Source organism: Trachurus japonicus, chromosome 17, assembly GCF_045865225.1.
Source record: "Trachurus japonicus isolate A0001 chromosome 17, Traja_1.0".
In the NCBI taxonomy this organism is placed as follows: domain Eukaryota; kingdom Metazoa; phylum Chordata; class Actinopteri; order Carangiformes; family Carangidae; genus Trachurus; species Trachurus japonicus.
In genome coordinates this window covers 27498628-27510745 of record NC_140923.1, presented here as the reverse complement: position 1 = coordinate 27510745, position 12118 = coordinate 27498628, and the positions used below count along the sequence as shown (strand labels likewise).

Genomic DNA, 12118 nt, shown 5'->3' with positions numbered 1-12118 from the left:
GACACATACCTTGTGTGGGTAGACTATCTCCTCCCTCAGAAACGTGTTCTCTCCTGCGTTACGGTCGAACAAACCCCAGTCCATCTTCAGATCCCAGACCAGCGTGTAACAGGAGCTGACCAAGAGACAGCTGATGTACAAGTAGAAGAAGATCTGAGCGTCGGTGTGATTCTCAGCTGAGGAGGAGAGAGAGGGAGAGAGAACGAGCTCCCATTTACATCTTGTATAATCAGACATGGGTGAAATGTTTTCACAGATACTCCAGGCCACCTTCACCGTCTCTCTGAAAGCTTTGTGTGACTTTACTGATCAATTAATCTCATATTTTGTATTCATTTTTAGTCAGTATCTGAGCCTGAACACCTGACATCACCTGAAATACAGAAAACAGTGTATGGCAAAACTCAATCTAAAACCTGGATTCCACTTTCCACGTCGTCTAAAACAGGAGATGAGAGCTGATCAAAAGTAGTCAATGAAGGAACGTGTTCAGACACTTAGAGCTGATCGCTGTGGTTCTTGACACTGGTTAATGTTCATGGATCAACAGAGAGAGGAACACTAACACTGTATTTATCTTCTCTGCCTACAAGAAGTCCCATCTCAGTATAAGTGTAGGCTAACGCTATATACACATTATTTACGGTGTATCAACTGGTCGGAGAAAAAAACTAACCAGCTCACTCAGTATTCCTCCACGCAGGCACTGTATCACTCCGCCTCTTCCACACATCGCTAAGAGTCTGACCCAAACAGCTGATAGGCCGAGTTCATCACCTGTACAGGTGCATCTCAGTAAAGTAGAATATGATGGAGGTTCATCAGCTGATTAGAGTGTGACACCATTAGGTCACAATAGGGAACTTTTACACTATATTCTTATTCTTTGAGATACTGAATTTTAGGTTTTCATTAAATGTAAACCATAATCATTACAATTAAAAGAAACTAAGACATGACGTTTTTCAGTCTCTGTGTAATGAATCTATTTAATACATAACTTTAACAATTTGAATTAAACTACTGAAATAAATTCACTTTTCCATGATACTCTTAATTTATTGAGATGCACCTGTATCTCTGCCCAGCACAATGAGCTGTTAAGGCTGACTGGAGGAGAGCAGAGAGCTCTCTACTGCTGATATTATATTTAGGGGCCATTTGTAACTCATACAACCCCGCTTCAAATAAACTCAACTATCCCTTTAAGTTGTGTCTCTACTGAAGCCTGGGTGTTGTGTATATTCCAGTAAAGCCTGATCCTGAACATGACCTGTAGGGCACTTGGGTCTCTACCTTTGTGTGTGCTGTAGAGAGCAGCAAAGGTGACCACAAAGAAAGAAGTGGAATATTTCCCGGCGTTGACCAGGTGAGGAAAGGCGCGCTTGGTGTCCCGGTAACGACGCAGACACTGGACGAAGCGGAACCACGCAGGAAGACACTGGATGACGGCCCGGACGCCGTAGGAGTAGGAGTTACAAACGTCTGCGCCTGTGGAAAACAACAGTACACAGGTGAGTGTGGGTCTGTGGTCAAGGGTTAAATTGTAGTGCAGACAGGAAATGCAGCAGTCCAAAACATCCAACACATTCAAATAAATCAATATACACACAATATACACAATATATTATACACTAATACGTAAAAGTGCTCCAGTGCAAAGGTAAAAAGGCTTCACTCCTCTGTCTCACCGTCGCTGTTGATGAGTCCGTTCCGATTGGTCCAGTCCAGTTCAAAGCTGTAGAAACAGATCATGTACTCCAGGTCCATCAGAACCACCCCCAGAGAGTTCAGCTGGTCGGCCAGCCAGAAGTCCGCGAAGCCGACGCGATGGAACGGAGCCGTCACCACTCGAAACTGTGGAGGGAGACCAAGTGAGGAAGATGAGTGTCTCTGCACTGTAACTCAGGGAGGGTGAGTGATTCAAATTCACTGTGAGGCAAGTGTTTTTTTATTCATAACTACAATCTTCTCTGCACTGTGGGAAAGTAGTAAGTAGTAGTAGTAAGTTTCAGATTAGTTGGAAGATTGTTCCATGATTTGACAGATTTAAAAGAAAAGGCAGATTGAGCAAAGGCAGAGCTACGCTTAGGAATATTACAATCTCCACTTGAGACAGATCTTAAAGCTCTGGTGGAGTGCTCAGAGCAGAGTTTAACAAAGGTTTTCAATGAGGGAGGGGCAACATTATGAATTATTTTGTACACTAAACGGACATCAGAATACATCATTAGATTATCAAAGCTAAGCATTTTATATTTGTTTAGTATTTCACAGTGATGATACTGTTGTGACTTTCTGTCTAATATTTTCAGAGCTTGTTTGTGTAGTGACCTGATGGGTTTCAGGACAGATGGACTTGCCTGAGACCAACAGGACATACAGTAATTATAATGTGACAAAATCATGGCATTGAAATAAGTTTTCGCGGCTTCAACTGTTAATGAGTTCCTGATGTTTCTAAAATTTAAGTTAAAAAAATTTTTAAGTTATATTTCAGCGTGTGGCTCATTTTCTTGACATGGCCCTTAAATGTAAGAGTGGAATCTAGTATCACACCCAGGTATTTGAACTCATTGACATTTTTTATTATTTCTCCATTAACATATATATTTGGGAAAACAGTATTTCGTTGTTTATTTGAGAAATACATGGTTACCGTTTTATTAGTATTAAGTGTAAGACGAGAGTACTGAAGCCACCGTGTAACTTTTTCCATTGCCATTGACAGCTTCACAGCTACTTCTTCGGGATCTTTCCCAGCAGTGTACAGGACCGTATCGTCCGCATACATCAGGGTCCCTACTTCATCCCACACAGATGGAAGGTCATTAATGTATGTGCTAAACAGCAGCGGTCCTAAGATGGAGCCCTGCGGCACTCCCAACACACAGGCTTTTAAAGACGAAGTTTTATCATTGATCCGCATACACTGAGAGCAGTCGAGTAAGTAAGACTGGATCCAATTTAATACATTAACTGAGAGTTTAAATGTTGACAATTTTGAAAGGAGCACTGAATGATTAACTGTATCAAACGGTGTTGTCATATCCTCTTTGATCAGGTGTCTATGCTAGGTTTGTCCATGTTCAGTCCTCCAGTGCCCATAGCAAACAAGTGTAAATACACAATCCAACAACTCCAAAACATTCTGGTGGACAAGTTGTGACGTGCACATTCACCACGCTATGAAATAATAATGTATCATTACGAGACAGAGTAGTTTTGGAGGTAAATGCGTAGCGAGTATTTGCTTCATGTGTCGTAATGTTACATAATTATACATGATTATTTCATAGGGTGGTGAATGTGCTGGTCACAACTTGTTGAGTTGTTGGATTGTGTATTTGATGAGTTTGATGAGGGACAGGGGACCTGTACCATTCACCTTAACTTAAAGTAATGAACCTACTGCTATAACTATAGTTATTATGGCAATTGGAGAACTAGCCAAAATGTTGAACTATCCCTTTAATACAATCGCCCTCTTTAGGGAAATTTCAACATTTTCGTGATATGCATAATAAAGACCATGATTAACTTCTTCAAAAAGCAAACAACATGAAGCCTGGATGAGTGGGTGGAGTTACCAGCAGCTTGAGCAGCCAGAAGCGAGACTTGTAGTAACAGGTCTTGAAGGGGTTGATGAGGAAGAGGAAGAAGAGGCCGTACAGAGCCAGAGGGTTGGCCTGCATCGGTACCAGGAGGCTGTCACTGAAGAGACAGGACAGCAGGCTGACACACCACAGCACTCCCAGCATCCCTGCAATCTGGACACACACACACAGGGAGCGTTGTTATGGTGCTGAGTGCTGACAACACTGTGATTCCAGCTGTTTCAGATATTTGTTACGTTGGTTTTGCAACAGTTTTGCATTTGTGTGCACAACTGTGTGTGTGTGCGTGTGCTCAGACCTCAAACAGATGTTGATGTGACAGGTTGTTTCTGGGGTTGAGTTCAAATATGAGCACATGGTTAACTCCTGCCTGCCTCCAGCCGTAGGTGTTGATGCCTGGAAGACAGACAGACAGACAGACAGACAGACAGACAGACAGACAGACAGACAGACAGACAGACAGTCAAACAAACTGTGTGTGGTTGTTTGTGTGTGTGTGTGTGTGTGTGTGTGTGTGTGTACATGCACATACCTAACAGGAAGAGGAATTCTATCAAGAGAAACCCTCCTCTGTAGATCCTGACCATAGGCCAAACGTCATCTGCACTGCGGATCACCACTGCTCCTAAAGACAGACAGAGAGAGAGAGAGAGACACAAAGAGAGGAGACACATGTAAAGTAATGTGTACTGATTCAGACGGCTCCTCTCTCTTCGCTGCCGGACACAGAGAAACAGAAGATCCTTTGTACCTACAGCCATAGGCTTTTTAATTCTTGAGCTGCCGGACTAATGGATTTCCCTTTAGGGATTCATGAAGTCATTGGTACCGTATTGTATCGTAATGACATTTCAGATCTAGGAATCTCACAATATCATTGGATGCTTGTGTGTGAGTGTGTGTGTATTACCTGTAATGACCACAGTCACTATTAATACAAGAAAAACTCCACAGTAAAGTCCAACACGAAACGTTGTCCAAGCAGGAGCAGGCTGCAGGAAGAGAGACACAGTGTCAACAACATGTTATGATGAGGACATGATGAAAACATGATGGAGAAATAATGAAGACATTAATAAGATCTGATGAAGACATTATAAGAAGATCTAATGAAGACATGATGAAGACATTAATAGGATCTGATGAAGACATTATAAGAAGATCTAATGAAGACATGATGAAGACATTAATAGGATCTGATGAAGACATGATGAAGACATCCTTAGGACAACAGGATGGACAAGATAAAGACAGTAATAGGATCTGATGAAACCATGATGAAAACATTAATAAGATCTGATGAAGACATGGTGAAGACATTCTTCAGAGGACAATGAGGTGGACATGATAAAGCAATATGACAGAAAAGGTTTGGCCAGTTTTTAAATGAAAACAATATAAAACTAACATCTAGTGATGATCTCACAGCATGTCAACATGTCAACGCTCTGACCAATCAGAGCTCAGCAACCATGAGTACATTACTACACTGATCATTACTTATGGGTGGGAGCACATCATCCAAACACAGCTAAACTCAGCTCATTGTGGCCTCAGTGTGTGAGGACATGCTGCTGCCGTTTCAGATCTAATACCATGTCATTGCTTTGGCAGTAATGTGAACTCAGCATTAGTTAGTTAGTGTAAACATTCAATCTGAACATTCAGTGTTTTAGAAGAGAGAGAGGAAACGAGACGGGGATAGAATAAAAAGTACAACAAAAAGGAGAATGATGAGACCTGTAAACATCTTTTGGGTGAGTTTTTCTTCCTGCAACATGATCACAGCAGGAGTGTGTGTGTGTGTGTGTGGCCCCCCCGTTCACGCGCACGTTCACGCGTGATGACTGCTGCACGCCTGTACAACCTGCGCGTAACAACGCACGCACGCGTAACAAAGTAACCATGCGTGCACACACATGTCGCTGCGCGTCTTTCCGGTTGTTTTGACTTTGATTTCACCTCATAGTGTGTGTGTGTGTGTGTGTGTGTGTGTGTGTGTGTGTGTGTGTGTGTGTGTCAGGGATTATAGTTCACTAAAATTAAGACTAAAACTAACATTATTTAGTGAATTGAAATAAAAATAAGTTTTTCCAAAATCAAGAACTAAATAAAAACTACAATGAACAATGTAAAACAAACTAAAGTTCAGTCAGATAACATCAGCTTAGTTGTATTTTTCTTAGAGATGTCTAAAGCTGCAGGAAGAAAACACCACAGCTCAATATGGGATGACTTGGAGTACGACCCACAGATAGCTAAGAGTGATGGAACCTGATGAGGACTGGAACTCATGAACATTTTAAAACTATAATAACCTTGGTGTGTGTGTGTGTGTGTGTGTGTGTGTGTGTGTGTGTGTGTGTGTGTGTGTCTGACCTGTGCAGCTCCTAGAGGAGGCACTCGCAGCCTCTTCATGGCCCTCTGTCTGTCACCACCTTCCAGCTCTGTTGTAACCAGTGCCTGAAACACACAGAAAGGTTTGAGTGTCACCCTCCTCCTCCTCCTCCTCACTGATGAAGCACGGTGAGTGGAGGACATGCACAGTCCAGGTCTTACTGAGTCATGTCAGTGTGTGTGTCTGTGTACCTCGGTCTCAGAGATGAGCTGTGTGATTTTCTTGCAGGTGTAAAACGGAGCCACCTCGACGTGGGCCACCCTCCAGTCGGCGCCCCTCGACGTCTCCAGGATCTTATCATGCTTCTTCAGGATCTTCCTGAAACCTGTGAAATTCAGGTTCTACACAGAAGCAGAGGAGGAGAGGAGTCAGACGTTATCAGACAGACATGATGATGTAACAGTGTTCAATGTGGGCTTCATTCACCACAGTGACCAGACACCTTGTGATCTCAACCTGAGCGGCCATGGATCAGGAAGTGGAGCAGGTGGTCCACTGACCTGAGGATGAGCTGCCCTCTCTGTCTGTATGTCAGTATGCGTATTTCCATTAACCCCTAGAAATGCGCAAAACCTAAATATCGCAATAAAAAACTGGTGATGGAAGCACTAAAACATTTTTACCTCTCATGAGGTGGTTTTTCAGACGTATCGATATAAAGTGTATCGCTAAAATGTTATGGAAACATTTGTTTCGGTTTGGGAACATCACACAGCTGATTGAATGTATCCTGGGTCATCCTGAAATTTTGTATCTATAGTTGGTCTGTGAAATCCTTTATCACAATCCTCTCCCAGAAATCCCTTATTCACGGCTGCCGCCACACATAAAATATATAATATATACATAAGGGCTTCGCCTCTGAGCAATCGAGCGCTGTTCTGTTAAAAATGCTAGTGCTATTCCTCTCTGAGTCCGGGGTCTGTAGGTTGACCTACTAACCTCTGACCTGAATGCGGCTTGTTGCTACCGCTAATGCTATGGTTCGCTTCTGCGTGTTTTCGACTTGTCAGAACAAAATGAGCAGCTGGACGAAGTTCAGCTTCCACAGGCTTCCTCTCTGCAGCCTGGACTCACTAAAGCTCCGGCTAGTTGCAATAAAAATGGACTCAAATGCCGAAGCGGAATGATTATTATCAGAATGAGCCGGGCAGCGGTCGGAGATGACATCATCCAGGTCAGAGGTTAGTAAGTCAACCTACAGACCCCGGATGTTGATAACAGGTAACCCCGGACTCAGAGGGGAATAGCACTAGCGTAGCATAACAAAATATTGGTGAAATGAACGAGCTTCACGGCAGATAATGTGTTATTTAGAGGCTGCATTCTGCTGCCCTATAGACTCACATATTTCCGAAATACGCGGCTCTCGGCTGGATCTAATTTCGTCGGAACGACTTGTAATGACACCAAAGTTATCTGGGTGAGTAAATGATCGTATTTTATGCTAGAAATAAGGTCCAGATTGTAAAAAACTGTGATTATCCTTTAAGGCAGTAGGCAGTGGGTAGAGCAGGTGCCCCATGTGCAGAGGCTACAGTCTCTCTGCAGCCATAATTTCCTGTCTCTCTCAGTTAAAAGCAAAAAGCCCCAAAAAATATACTTAAAATTAAAAAAAAAAAAAAAACTAAATCAACAATAAATATTTGCTGGGTTCCTGATGTTGAACCAGAGGTTGAGTGAAACTGTGATCCTGACATCCCTGTTGGTGTTTCCCTGCGCTGTGACGGTGTGTGTGTGCATGTGCACCTGGTAGTTCTGCAGCAGTATGAGGCTGAGGTAGAACTCGGAGAAGGCCAGCTGCAGGTCCTTGATGTTCCTGTGTTTGCATCGCTCCTGCTGCGACAGGGCGAACACCGTCTTCCTCCTCCTCAGGCCCCGCGCGTTCACCGTGCTCTCCCTCTGGGCGTCCAGCGACGACTGCAGCTCGTTCTGCAGCGTGGCGAATCGCCGCTGAGCCTCGGCCAGCTTCTCTGTGGGGAGGGAGGAAATGGAGGTCAGCTGGTTCACAGATGTTTCTAGACCAGGGGTGGCACACTCATTTCAGTTCAGGGGCCACATACAGCACCATGTGATCTCAAGTGGGCCGGAGCAGTCAAATAACAGCATTATGATCTAGAAATAAGAACAACTCAAAATGTTCCCTTGCTTTAACGCAAAGAAGCACAAGTACATTATTATGGTGTTTACAGATGCACTAATATTTCAGTAAACCCACTTCACTATAGTCTATGTGACACAGGTATGAACAGTAAAGCATTAAGCATTAAGACTGCACCACTGATTGGAATGCTACTGAATGTCGGAGCTCCTGCTCGGGAAACTATCTCGACTGCTTCGACACCGTCAATGATAAAACAATTTTTAAAGCCAAAATAACTTAAAACATTATGAAATACACAATATTTACTTATGTTTACAGATTACATCTAATGGATAATAATATTAATTCCCTTTGGGAATAATAAAGTAATTCCTATCTTATCTTACCTTCCGGAGTTGTAAATTTATGTTGCTGTTGTTGTCTTTGATTTGAAATGATCTATTGCTATGATTGCTATGCTTCTTTTGTATTGTGTTTGTGTCCTTTGTCATGTGTTAATGCTGGATGTGAAGCACTTTGAATGCCTTATGGCTGAAATGTGCTACATGCTTTTTTTCCTTTTAAAAATTTTCTAATTGATATTACTTTTTTGTTGTTGGAAGGTCTGGTGATTTCTCTGGTAAGGCCCAAACAACAACAACACACAAACACATCAACACAAATATCCAAAAGACATTTAGAGCTCAGAGAAGTTTCTATTTTCATGTGGAGAAATGTGAGTTTAGGTAAAGAAACATCATCATGAGCAGTGATCTCCTCCACGGCTCCAGCTCCACCTCGTTTTAATTTGATTTACTTTTCTTCGTTCCATTACTCTCTTGATATTTGTGTCATGACATTATTACTCAAATTATTAATTTTATCATCAGTAACATCATTTATTATTCTTGTGAGTATTGTAGTATTATTTAGTATATGTACACATGAGAGGGTTTTTTTGTGTATGTGCATGTATGATATAAAAAAAAAATTGAAAAAAAAGAAAGAAAAAAGAAACACGCTACATGTTGCCTTGCCTTGTTGCGTCAATGAAGAATTTGCTATTCTGAATATTTAGCCTGTAATCACACAAATTACAGCCTTTATTGTATAGACTACCAAATGTATCGTTCCTGGTTTATGAAAATCTTCTAACCAGGTGGTTAGCTGCCATGTTCTTTAGTTATTCTGACGTGGTGCGTCTGGAGCACTTTGAAGACACAAATCTGAGTTTTCAACTGGGACAATCTGAGTTGTGAGTGATCTGGAATGCAGCATACTTCGTACTTTAAAATTGATACTAAATTTAAATAGGAGCCAGTGGATGATGTGTCCTGCTGCATTCTGGACAGTGTGGAGACTGCTGTCGTCCACTCAGTCTATAGTGTGTCTGTTGTAGAGTGAGTGTATATGACAGTGTGGTGTTTACCAGAGTAGAAGGTGTTGATCTTGGCCAGCTCTTTCTCACACGTCTGGAAGAACTTCTCCTCGAACTTGGCGTAATACCTCTTGACTGTGTCCTCGTCTGTGACTGCAGGAAGACAAGACCCGAGGAGTTAGACCAGAGAAGGACTGTCCCACAGACCTCATGTCATGATGCTACATTTCACCTACTGTATGCTGAATTATAAAACTTCACTCCTTGTGTTGCACAGATAGAAGCTGCAGTTTAATGGCAGGTACAGTTTGTATCACACTGGTTTAGCAGATAGAGTGAGAGATGCTGTGGTGTGACCAGCAGGTGGAGCACTGACACAGCAGCTGCCTGACTCTGAACACTCTACATGTCCATGTGTTTCTGTCAGCACTGACATCTGATATTTAGAGAAAATATAAACATTATTTAATGATATTTGGTCTTCAAACACTTTAACCAGAGATATGTCATTAAAATACAACTTATTGACTTACATTCATCACTGCACATCTGTACACACACAGGACGAAGCTAATTATGAATAATGCTATTTTTATTTTATAAAACACGCTATACAAATAAGGTCTAACAACATAATTATTATTATTATTTTTATTATAATTTTTAAAAATGCAATGGAAGATTCTGCATACACTCATTTCTTTATGAGAAGTTGGTCAGAACTAGACATCCATCTGTTTGACTCAATAAAACACTGATAAACCTACTTATGTTTGTGTTGTAACACATTGTGCTCCTCTATGATGCTGCAGTCAACATCTTATTTCTGTCTCCATGAATACCCTTCATTATGCCACACTGACTTATTTACAGGCCCATCTCCTGGTCCTCACTCAGGTCTGCAGTCCCGTCCTCTTTTAGATCCCACAGGGAAACAGAGGACTGAGCATGTTTTTGAAATATAAATATAACATAAATAAACAGCTGATGTGCCAGATGTGACCGGAGAATGATCTTGATATTAAAGTTAAATGTACTTGTTTGTTTCGGTTCAGCTCTAAACACCGCGTCAGATGCTTTTAGTTTAGTTTTCCAGGAACACAGTCCTGTAATTTCCATCACTTTTGATCTCAACTATTTAAGCAGTCATGGCGGGACAGATTCTGGTAAACTGTAATTGAACAGTGGACATGGAGAACCTGTGTGTGTGCGACCACTAACGTGTAGCCGTCGTCACGTCAACCAGCAGCCAGACAACAGGCCGGGGCAGGTGGTTTTGAGTCAGGCTGATTCACTGTGTTTCAGTCTGGCTGCTTTTAGACAAGACACCAAATTAACTCAATTGGAGAGTCCCAGCCCTCCCCCACTGCCCCCCTCCCCCTTCCTCACACACAAACAGCCACCACAGTCAGACTACAGTAATCTCCTGATCCCTTTTTGTCCTTATTCTGCTCTTTTCTCTCTGTCTCAGCTGGTGTCATCATGATTATTATCATTACAGTCATTATGACATGTCTGTCTCTCAGTAATAAGCCCGGCCTTTCCACGTGACAATTGATGTTTTTGGGCAATTTCTCAGCAACACCCTGCTCCACTCTCACACAGAGGCTCTTCAACAGCAGTCGGACAAGAACATCGTCTGCTGTTTAAAGGAGGACGGCTGCTTTTATCTGTCCAGGGTTTTTATTATTTAGCAAAAACATATAATTTAAAATAATATTAATTATTAATATTATTATGATTGGGATGTGCGAGGGAGAGGTATGAAACCAGAAAGGGCTTACATGAAAACCTCATCCATGAAGAATATCATCAAAAACCAAATTTGTTACAAACAAAGGCAGAAAAAATAAGGAACAATTAAATGATCAGAAAAATGACATTATACAGTGAATACTGTAGGTTTGGATGTTGTTAATGCATGGGAGGTGGGACATGGGTGTCTCATCTGTGATGCTCAGGACATTGTTTCCTGCACCAACCAGACAAGTTAAAGGTACAGTCTGTAGGTTTGTTCATTGCAGTTTGTAAACTCAACATTCAATTTGGGCCCCTCCTCTCAGGCTCACAGCTCATGCCCCCCGGCCCTGACAGCTCAGTCAGGACTGACCTAGAGTAGCATGCAAAGGTTTGGGCACCTTCCAACTGTCTGTTAATGTGAACAGTTCATCAAGTGGAAGTTGAAATGATCTCCAATAAAGACATATAGTTAAACATGAAACACTCTTTTGCAATATTTCAATCAATATCAGTGTATTCTTTTAGTTTTCTACAGTTTTAGGGTGAAAAGGGGAAACGAAGCAGCAGCCAGCAAAATAATGGGAAACCCAGGAGACTTGAGCTCTCAGATAACTTTGACCAGGGTATCAGACAAGATATTGCATACACATTTACATGCACAGCTTAATCGAGCGCTCAAAATTCGATTTTGGCGTCTAATCAGGCTTCTGTCCTTGTCCAAGTTTACATGTTTGGTATTTTGACCAAAGCATGTCACAGACATGTCTTTAAGACACCTGGGAACTATTTTAATTTGTGAAAAAATGGCATAATATGTCTCCTTTAATGCCAGGTGAAAATGGGATGAAACTCAAAAACTGCTCATGTTATCACCAGTGATTGGAATAACGGTGTTACTAACA

At 41.8% G+C, this 12118-nt stretch overlaps 1 protein-coding gene across 3 annotated transcripts in view; it reads right to left on the bottom strand.

The window, feature by feature from the left end:
- The window catches only part of LOC146970834 (solute carrier family 53 member 1-like), a 229441-nt gene that overhangs the window by 8163 nt on the left and 209160 nt on the right, over window positions 1–12118 (bottom strand). For 2 of the 3 annotated variants that reach the window (XM_085804688.1, XM_085804687.1), the window contains 11 exons: window positions 9528–9629; window positions 7765–7988; window positions 6207–6356; window positions 5997–6080; window positions 4528–4609; window positions 4150–4242; window positions 3916–4013; window positions 3591–3770; window positions 1692–1857; window positions 1297–1491; window positions 10–176 (listed from right to left, as the gene is read on the bottom strand). In XM_085804688.1, the coding sequence (XP_085660814.1) occupies window positions 10–176; window positions 1297–1491; window positions 1692–1857; window positions 3591–3770; window positions 3916–4013; window positions 4150–4242; window positions 4528–4609; window positions 5997–6080; window positions 6207–6356; window positions 7765–7988; window positions 9528–9629 (1541 nt within the window). The remainder of the gene's footprint in view (window positions 1–9; window positions 177–1296; window positions 1492–1691; window positions 1858–3590; window positions 3771–3915; window positions 4014–4149; window positions 4243–4527; window positions 4610–5996; window positions 6081–6206; window positions 6357–7764; window positions 7989–9527; window positions 9630–12118) is intronic. The other variant, XM_085804690.1, reaches the window with a different exon arrangement.